Here is a 10,534-nt window from a genome sequence, read left to right as displayed (position 1 = left end):
ACTGCAATATAGATCTCACTTTGAAGTAAAACCTCACCCAAATCTAATTCTCTCTGCACAAGTAACACCTGCCCCACCTGCAGTGCACATGATTTTGCCCATCTAAGAAGGATTTTGTCAGAAAGAATGAACCAAAATAAGGCCCTAAGTCTCCAACTATCCACCTACCATTCCCAACCACAGCAGGAAAGGAACTGCTGCAGCAGCCAGAGCAAGTCTCCAACTATCCACCTTCTCTTCCCAACCACAGCAGGACAGGAACTGCTGCAGCAGCCAGAGCAAGTCTCCAACTATCCACCTTCCCTTCCCAACCACAGCAGGGCAGAAGCTGCTGCAGCAGGCACAGAAAGTCTCCCAACTATCCACCTTCCCTTCCTAACCACAGCAGAGCAGAAGCTGCTGCAGCAGCCAGAGCAAGTCTCCAACTATCCACCTTCTCTTCCCAACCACAGCAGGACAGGAACTGCTGCAGCAGCCAGAGCAAGTCTCCAACTATCCACCTTCCCTTCCCAACCACAGCATGGCAGAAGCTGCTGCAGCAGCCAGACCAAGTCTCCAACTATTCACCTATCCTTGCCAACCACAGCAGGACAGGAACTGCTGCAGCAGCCAGAGCAAGTCTCCAACTATCCACCTTCCCTTCCCAACCACAGCAGGGCAGAAGCTGCTGCAGCAGGCACAGAAAGTCTCCCAACTATCCACCTTCCCTTCCTAACCACAGCAGAGCAGAAGCTGCTGCAGCAGCCAGAGCAAGTCTCCAACTATCCACCTTCTCTTCCCAACCACAGCAGGACAGGAACTGCTGCAGCAGCCAGAGCAAGTCTCCAACTATCCACCTTCCCTTCCCAACCACAGCATGGCAGAAGCTGCTGCAGCAGCCAGATCAAGTCTCCAACTATTCACCTATCCTTGCCAACCACAGCAGGACAGAAGATCCCCAAAACTCTAAAAAAATAAGCAAAGTATCAAGAGAAAGACTAACTGACTGGGGATCGATCTCACATGAATTTTTAACAATGCTATCTACAGCGTTTAGTTCACAGACCGCTCTGCCGATGAGTCACTTATTAATTTCAGTTTGTCAAAAGTTTTGTAAAGTGAAAAGTCATAAGCTTTCCAGCGACATATCACAATGCATGAAAACAACAGAGATAGCATGGACCCTTATGATCGCACTCTTTAGCGCTCATCCGATTAAACCATCTTCAAACTTAGATCATTCCTTAAGATGATAATGTAGTGTGCAAAGTTTGATGAAGATTAGTTAAAGCGTTCAAGAGTTATTGTGGAACATCAATATACACACACACACACACACACAGAAACATCATTCAATTATACTTATGTATATAGTCACACATATACAGTCGCAGTGGCGCTGGAACGTTTTTAGGTTGGGGGGGCAAGATATAATCTCATTTTGGCGCCCCCTAAATTGCTATATGTTACCCCCTGATAGTTAATGAAATATGTTTTCATCAATAGTAATAGAGTAACAGAAAAACACTATAGTTTTATTAGTAACAAAATAACATTTGTCCAGCACATGTCCCCACATCCCTCATATGTCCAGCACATGCCCCCACATCCCTCATATGTCCAGCACATGCCCCCACATCCCTCATATGTCCAGCACATGCCCCCACATCCCTCATATGTCCAGCACATGTCCCTATAACCCTCATATGTCCAGAACATGCCCCCACATCCCTCATATGTCCAGCACATGTCCCCACACCACTCATTTGTCCAGCACATGTCCCTATAACCCTCATATGTCCAGCACATGTCCCTATAACCCTCATATGTCCAGCACATGCCCTCACATCCCTCATATGCCCAGCACATGCCCCCACATCCCTCATATGTCCAGCACATGCCCCCACATCCCTCATATGTCCAGCACATGCCCCGACATCCCTCATATGTCCAGCACATGCCCCGACATCCCTCATATGTCCAGCACATGCCCCCACATCCCTCATATGTCCAGCACATGCCCCGACATCCCTCATATGTCCAGCACATGCCCCCACATCCCTCATATGTCCAGCACATGCCCCGACATCCCTCATATGTCCAGCACATGCCCCCACATCCCTCATATGTCCAGCACATGCCCCGACATCCCTCATATGTCCAGCACATGCCCCGACATCCCTCATATGTCCAGCACATGCCCCCACATCCCTCATATGTCCAGCACATGCCCCGACATCCCTCATATGTCCAGCACATGCCCCCACATCCCTCATATGTCCAGCACATGCCCCGACATCCCTCATATGTCCAGCACATGTCCCTATAACCCTCATATGTCCAGCACATGCCCCCACATCCCTCATATGTCCAGCACATGTCCCCACACCACTCATTTGTCCAGCACATGTCCCTATAACCCTCATATGTCCAGCACATGCCCCCACATCCCTCATATGTCCAGCACATGTCCCTATAACCCTCATATGTCCAGCACATGTCCCTATAACCCTCATATGTCCAGCATATGCCCTCACATCCCTCATATGCCCAGCACATGCCCCCACATCCCTCATATGTCCAGCACATGCCCCCACATCCCTCATATGTCCAGCACATGTCCCTATAACCCTCATATGTCCAGCACATGCCCCCACATCCCTCATATGTCCAGCACATGTCCCTATAACCCTCATATGTCCAGCACATGCCCCCACATCCCTCATATGTCCAGCACATGTCCCTATAACCCTCATATGCCCAGCACATGCCCCCACATCCCTCATATGTCCAGCACATGCCCCCACATCCCTCATATGTCCAGCACATGCCCCCACATCCCTCATATGCCCAGCACATGTCCCCACATCCCTCATATGTCCAGCACATGCCCCCACATCCCTCATATGTCCAGCACATGCCCCCACATCCCTCATATGCCCAGCACATGCCCCTACATCCCTCATATGTCCAGCACATGTCCCCACATCCCTCATATGTTCAGCACATGCCCCCACATCCCTCATATGTCCAGCACATGCCCCCACATCCCTCATATGTCCAGCACATGCCCCCACATCCCTCATATGCCCAGCACATGTCCCCACATCCCTCATATGTCCAGCATATGCCCTCACATCCCTCATATGCCCAGCACATGTCCCCACATCCCTCATATGTCCAGCACATGCCCCCACATCCCTCATATGTCCAGCACATGCCCCCACATCCCTCATATGTTCAGCACATGCCCCCACATCCCTCATATGTCCAGCACATGCCCCCACATCCCTCATATGTCCAGCACATGCCCCCACATCCCTCATATGCCCAGCACATGCCCCTACATCCCTCATATGCCCAGCACATGCCCCTACATCCCTCATATGCCCAGCACATGCCCCTACATCCCTCATATGTCCAGCACATGTCCCTATAACCCTCATATGTCCAGCACATGTCCCCACATCCCTCATATGCCCAGAACATGTCACCACATCCCTCATATGTCCAGCACATGCCCCCACATCCCTCATATGTCCAGCACATGCCCCCACATCCCTCATATGCCCAGCACATGCCCCCACATCCCTCATATGCCCAGCACATGCCCCTACATCCCTCATATGTCCAGCACATGTCCCCACATCCCTCATATGTCCAGCACATGTCCCTATAACCCTCATATGTCCAGCACATGCCCCCACATCCCTCATATGTCCAGCACATGTCCCCACACCACTCATATGCCCAGAACATCAATTGTTCACACACTCCCCATAACTGAATACATCCCCAATGTACATTAACTCAAATTGTGAGCAAGTTTAGAGATCTCCTCAACTTACTTTTTTTCTTTTGCTGCCTGGATCCCTCCCATACACAGCAGGGCAGACACGCTGGCCGCAGCAGGATGGGGTTGGAGCGCGCTGGGGACCTGGATGCTGGATGCCATGCCCATGCGACGCTCGTCGCTGAAGCAGCAGGGGGCGGGCGGCCGCGGCGTCGGACACTGTAAGTGTCAATCAAACACCGCTGGGCAGGGCGGCCGGCAGGGAGGGGACTGAGTCTGACAGGGAGGACGGATGGAGAGACCCGGCGCAGCGGCGCCAGCGCGCATAGCACTGAAGGATATGTGAGTGTAGAAAAGACCTCACACATACATCAAGACACAGACGGGCCCACGGTACTTTAGCGCCTCAGTAATTTTGGGGGGGGGGGCAAGCTGCCCCCTCGCCCCCCCCCGTTCCGGCGCCCATGTACAGTCGGTTATATGCACCCCCTCCGTTTCCTTTCTTTTCTCCCCTTTCTTATTTTTCTCCTTTACCTTCTCTCTCTCTCTCTAATACCACTTTGAGACCGCAAATGTCGTGATCAGCGTTGAACTCACGGGTTGCTCGACCCAGGTTGGGTAACGACCTGGCAATAACCCGGGTTGAGAGTGCAGTCTGAAGGGGGCATAATTTGCAGTTATTTTAGAGTTACTATATGTGCGCCATCATAGAGATGGGGCCATTCTCTCTATTTCCGCCAGCGCACCATCCGCAGTTTTCAAATGCACCTTGTACTGGATGCCTGTGATAGGTGATATTTCATTAACAGCCTATGGCCCTTATTCAGATCTGATCGCTGTACAAATTTGTTCTCAAAATGGGCAAAACCATGTGCACTGCAGGTGGGGCAGATGTAACATGCGCAGAAAGAGTTAGATTCGGGTGAGTTCTTTTGTTTCTGTGCAGGGTAAATACTGTCTGCTTTATTTTTACACTGCAATTTAGATTTCAGTTTCAACACACCCCACCCAAATCTAACTCTCTCTGCACATGTTACATCTGCCCCACCTGCAGTGCACATGGTTTTGCCCATTTTGAGAACAAATTTGTACAGCGATCAGATCTGAATAAGGGCCATAGGCTGTTAATGAAATATCACCTATCACAGGCCCATCTGGACAGTTACTATATAAGGTCTCTGATACTTGGACACACAAATAAAAGAGAAGGTTTCCCCGGAATTCTCCTCCTCTGATATTTCGCAATGTTTTAAAACTTCTGATAAAAGCCGCATGTTCCACAATCCCGAATACAGAGGAGTAACGTCTGCCAGAGGCGCTGCCAGCATGGGACAGCCGTGGGGTCTGGTGATTCTGCTGTTGGGGCTGAGGATCGGAGCAGGTGAGTTCATATCACTACAGGTGACATTTGTTATACAGCGCTTATCATATCCGCCTCAGCGTAAGGAAATCCGGACCCTGGGTTTAACATATTTAATGTAACATAGTTAATGAGGTTGAAAAAAAAGTTTAGTCCAACCTATATTTCAATGTGTTTTAAAATAGTACTTAGCGAGGCCCTGCCGAAGTATCTGTCTATCTGCATTGAGCGATGCTTGTTATGTTCCTCACTGCTGCACTATTATACATTCAAATTATTGCTTGCTCCTGCTTCCCCGCATTCCCCGGACACTGCTGTGACTGGCTGCTGCTTCCCCGCACTCCCCGGACACTGCTGTGATTGGCACCTGCTTCCCCGCACTCCCCGGACTCCCCGGACACTGCTGTGATTGGCTCCTGCTTCCTCACACTCCCGGGATTTTTACAGAAAAGAGAATGGATTGTCATATGGTGGTGCACCATTTATAGAAAATAGTCATAAAATTTACCTTTTATTATTTTTATTTAAAAAGTGAAGAACATGAAATATGACAAAAAACAAATAACATTAACACAAGTGAAAACAGTGTGCTATTAAAAGGCACGTGCGAGTTCCTGGAGCAAATTCCCTCTATTCAATATTATCAATTACACTACTAGCTTTCTCCTTCTTGACCTTTAAACAATTGTTTGAGGAGAGAAGTGTGTCAATCTTAAATAGGTTTGTGTTCTATATACAAATGTAACAGCCTGTCTGTTAGCTACTTGGATGCGGTGTTTGGTAGAGGTGGCGATACCCTGCCTAGCGAAAACGCTGCGGACGTTTATTGATACATAGGAAAATGCCGTAAAACGGGGGTTTTACGGCATTTTCCCTTTAGTAAATCTCGCCCCAAAGTGTGAACATTTTTGGGGCGAGATTTACTAAAGGGAAAATGCCGTAAAACCCCCGTTTTACGGCATTTTCCTATGTATCAATAAACGTCCGCAGCGTTTTCGCTAGGCAGGGTATCGCCACCTCTGGGTGGCGATACCCTATAGAAGCCTATGGGCTTCTTTCGCCGCCCGCCGTACGCGCCCCCCCCCCCTCCCGTCCTCCTGTGATCTCCTCCCCCTGGTGTCACAGCCGGCAGGACATCCGGCTTCAGGGGGGAGGAGGAGACACAGGGGGACGCTGGCAGCCGCCGGGAGGTGACGGAGACCCCCGCAGCCAACATCACAGGTATCGCGGGGGTCTCCGTCACCGCAACCCGATGCTGGCCGCATATGTTAGTACATATGCGGCAGCATCGCGGCGGCTGCCGTGCGAAGGGCGGCGATGTATGTTAATACATCCCGCCCTTGGCCTGAATTAGACCAGTTTGCTAGGCTGGGTTCCCAGGGGAACGCCCAGCGTTTTCTTGGGGAGGCTCATAAAAGGTTGGGAGTTCCACTGCAGCCGCCCTTTGCCCGCCCTCAGCACTCCCCTCAGTGTTTGACCGCCTCAGGGAGTGTGATAGTCGCCGTAGGGATTCACACATGGGGTCTGAATTGGCCCCTTTGTTGCTTCTAACATAACAAAATAAAACCTTTTAAACCAGTTACCTCACATTGAGGGGTATTCAATCCGGGGTACCGGCTGTCGATCCGTCCCGACAGCCGTGACCCAGGCCCGTTTTTAGTTTTGCTCGACCACAGACCGCCAGGCGGGGTTCAATCTCCTGCCTGCCGATTGGCGAAAAGAGGGAGTGTCCATAATTGGTAATGGATTGTCGAGATTCGGGCCGACAATTCACGGTCGTTAGCGACAAAACGGGCCCGACATTTTTTAAAGTCGGGCCCATTCTGTCGATCTACCTCTTCAATGCTGTTGGGAAAGATTGCATTGAATAGGCACCTGCCGCAATTTCCCTTGTTGCAATTAGCGTCCGGGATTGCCTAGAATATAAAATATCTCCAGTGTTCATTCTAGCACCCGCTATATTTGAAAACCCATGCAGTTCCTCTTCCCTGCCTGGGGTGTCACTGTCTGCTCTGGTGTTTCTAGCACAGGTCTGGTTTGCATATCAGTGCAGATATACAGACCACACTGTGCTAGAAGCACTACAGCAGACAGTAACACCCCAGGCAGGGAAGAGGAACTGCATGGGTTTTCAAATATAGCGGGTGCTAGAATTAACACTATATCTCCAGTGCTTTAATGCTACAATAAATGTAAATGAATACCTATTTAGCACCAGTGTAATTATACTATATTGGAATTTTATGTATAGTTATTACATAATACATTTTTATGGAGTATCTTCCTACGCTCTCTTTATACAATACTGGCTCTAAATACTTTTGTTAAGAATTTGAATGTATTGTATGATAAGGTAACAAACCAGATTTCTATAAGGGAGCTGTATATACTGATCAGTGCAATAAGAAATGAGTGTGTACATAGTGCCCAAATTTGCTATTTTTTTTATTTTAATGCAAAAATTTTATCTGCAGTTACAGGTACGTCTTACGTAGAGACAAATCCGGATATTGGAAGTGAGTATTGGAGAATTTATATTTATTTACTACTTAATACATAAGTAATATTATCCTTAGATGCATAAAACTCTTGTAAATAATATGCGTAAAAGGAAGTTCTGATGTCTTCTACATAACTATAATTGGACAATATTTGTTTGTTTGTGTGTGTGTATGGATGTTTTGTGATACCTCTCAAACACTTTAACTAATCGTCTTCAAACTTTGCACACTACCTTATCATCTTAAGGGGTGATCTACGTTCGAAGATCGGTTAAATCGGATGAGCCCTTAAGGGTGCTGTCATAAGGGTCCATGCTATTTCTGTTTTCATACATTGTGATGTGTTGTTGGAAACAGGGCTGGATTAAGGAGAGGGGGGCAGGCACAGGGGCCAGTACCCCATGGCTCCCATCTATCTAAGGGCCACCTGTGGTTGGCATGTAAGGGTCACCTGTGGTTGGCATGTATATTTTTTTTCATGTTTTGTGCATGGGAGTGGGGTAGTGATGCAGCGTCACCTATCTGCCAATGTGACAATGATTAATGGTGCTGAGCATCAGGAGCCAAGGCACACTGACTGCACAAGTGTGCAGTGCATTACTACAAGAGGGCAGAGGCTGAGAGGCTTGTGCTGAGCTCTGCTTGGTGGAGCTCATCATATGCTTCTCAGGCCCATGGAGGACAACAGCAGCAGTGGCCTTGTCATGGGAGGGTTTTTAATGAGAGGCAGCGCTGAGCCTGTCGGGGCTCCTACAGAGTAAGGTACAGAGTGACAAACACAGGATTTTCATTTGGTAATATATATATATATATATATATATATATATATATATATACACACACACACACACACACACACACACACACACACACATATATACATACACACTCATATATATATTACCCATTCACCAAGTTTATACTGCCTTTACTCTGTGTTTTGACCGTGTAAAATTCTCCCGTGCAGTTTGCGGCCAGTAATAAAAGGTGGGAGGGGCCTCCCTGTCCAAAGTGCCCAGGGCCCACCGAAGGCTCAATCCGGCCCTGGTTGGAAAGCTTGTGACTTTGTGAACACAATAAACAGGCGCCCTTAAGTGGACCCTTAAAGGCCTTTAAAGGTCCATTAAATTAAAAACATTTTTACTTTATAAACCTTTGACAAACTGAAATAAATAAGCGACTCATCGGCAGAGCGGTCTGTGAATCCAACACTGTAGATATCGTTGTGAAATCCATGTGGGATTGATCCCCAGTCCGTTATTTCTCTCTTCATTGTTTGCTTATTCATTGAGGGTTTTTAGGGATCTTCTGTAATTGCTGCAGCAGCTTCTGCCCTGCTGTGATTGGGAAGGTGAATAGTTGGAGATTTGCTGTCCTGCTGCAGCAGCTACTGCTCTGCTGTGGTTGAGTAGGGTTCAGTGGCGGCTCGTACCTTTTGGCAGGAGGGAGGCTGCCGTTGACTGCTATGCTGGCACCCCCCCTGCCACAGCCGCCACTCCTCCTATTCCCCGCCTCAGGTGCTGCATTCCCGGAGCCTGTTCTATGACAGGCGCCAGGACTGGCGCATGCGCAGTATAAACCTTTCTCGTAGAGAGGCAGCAGCTTCTGCCCTGCTGTGGTTAGGAAGGGAAGGTGGATAGTTGGAGGCTTGCTCTGGCTGCTGCAGCAGCTCCTGTCCTGCTGTGGTTGTGAAGGGAGATAGTTGGAGACTTGCTCTGGCTGCTGCAGCAGCTTCTGCCCTGCTGTGGTTAGGAAGGGAAGGTGGATAGTTGGAGGCTTGCTCTGGCTGCTGCAGCAGCTCCTGTCCTGCTGTGGTTGTGAAGGGAGATAGTTGGAGACTTGCTCTGGCTGCTGCAGCAGCTTCTGTCCTGCTGTGGTTGGTTAGGGTAGGTGGATAGTTGGAGACCTGCTCTGGCTGCAGCAGCAGCTTTTAACCTGCTGTGGTTGGATATGAAAGGTGGATAGTTGGAGCCATGCTCTGGCTGCTGCTGCTGCAGCAGCTTCTGCCCTGCTGTGGTTGGGAAGGTGCATAGTTGAAGACTTGGTCTTGCTGCTGTGGCAGCTTTTGCTCTTCTTTTTTTTTTCCAAAACTTTTTTATTGAGACCTTCCATGTACATTACATAGTAGAAGTATCATATTAGTAGTCACATTCTTAACATTCAGATGTGTATAAATAGAGTTCAATCAATAATGGCGTTAGTTTGTGTACATTCATTTAAATCTTAGTACATTTTTCAGAGAATCAAATAAAATAATGTGTTAAGTCACAGGTGATCACTGGATGAAGACTGGGGGGGTCCATTCGACCAAGGTACCATGTAGTAGATTGCAGGCTGTCGTGTATCATTTTCCTGGTGTTCAATGGGAGGGTTGATATACAGTATAAGAGTCCGACAACATAAAGAATTTTCCAACTTTTTTACCCCTATCTACCATGGCCTCCACCCAGTCCATCCTGAACAAGAAATGTTGTTTAGACAGAAATAGGGGGAGTTGTGGAGTTGTGGGGTCAATCCAGCCCTGGAGGATAGTTTTTCTACCCGCTGCACTCAAAGCCAATAGTAATTTTTTGCTTTCTTTTGTCATACGAGTGTTTGGGTCAAATATTCCCAGAATCGCCCATTCTGGGGTAAAGGGGACGAATGTAACGAGTTTTGCCTCTGCATAGCGTTTCACTAGTAACCAAAAGTAGCGAATAATAGGACATGCCCACAAACAATGGTAGGTATCTGCGTTGTCTGAGCGGCATTTCGGGCAAGTGTGGGTGTCTGAGGTTCCCATATGGAAATGTCTGACGGGGGATAGATAAGAATTGTGATAAATGTTTAGAAATAGCTCAATGTACATATTGGCTTTGAGGGTTTGTCTAGAGTATAAGAGGCCTTTCTGTAATTGCGGGA

The 10,534-nt window shown here is 48.3% G+C and overlaps 1 protein-coding gene across 2 annotated transcripts in view; it reads left to right on the top strand.

The window, feature by feature from the left end:
* The first annotated feature begins 5,014 nt into the window (after positions 1 to 5,014).
* LOC146025831 (uncharacterized) overlaps positions 5,015 to 10,534 on the top strand; it is a 54,117-nt gene continuing 48,597 nt past the window's right edge. For both annotated transcript variants that reach the window (XM_083155920.1, XM_083155919.1), the window contains exons 1-2: positions 5,015 to 5,153; positions 7,607 to 7,648. In XM_083155920.1, coding sequence (XP_083012046.1) covers positions 5,045 to 5,153; positions 7,607 to 7,648 — 151 coding nt within the window. In that variant the 5' untranslated portion in view covers positions 5,015 to 5,044. The remainder of the gene's footprint in view (positions 5,154 to 7,606; positions 7,649 to 10,534) is intronic.

Source organism: Crinia signifera, chromosome 8, assembly GCF_055691185.1.
Source record: "Crinia signifera chromosome 8, ASM5569118v1, whole genome shotgun sequence".
NCBI classification, from domain to species: domain Eukaryota; kingdom Metazoa; phylum Chordata; class Amphibia; order Anura; family Myobatrachidae; genus Crinia; species Crinia signifera.
The sequence above is the reverse complement of the archived record's forward strand: the minus strand, read 5'-3'. Positions and strand labels throughout refer to the sequence as shown.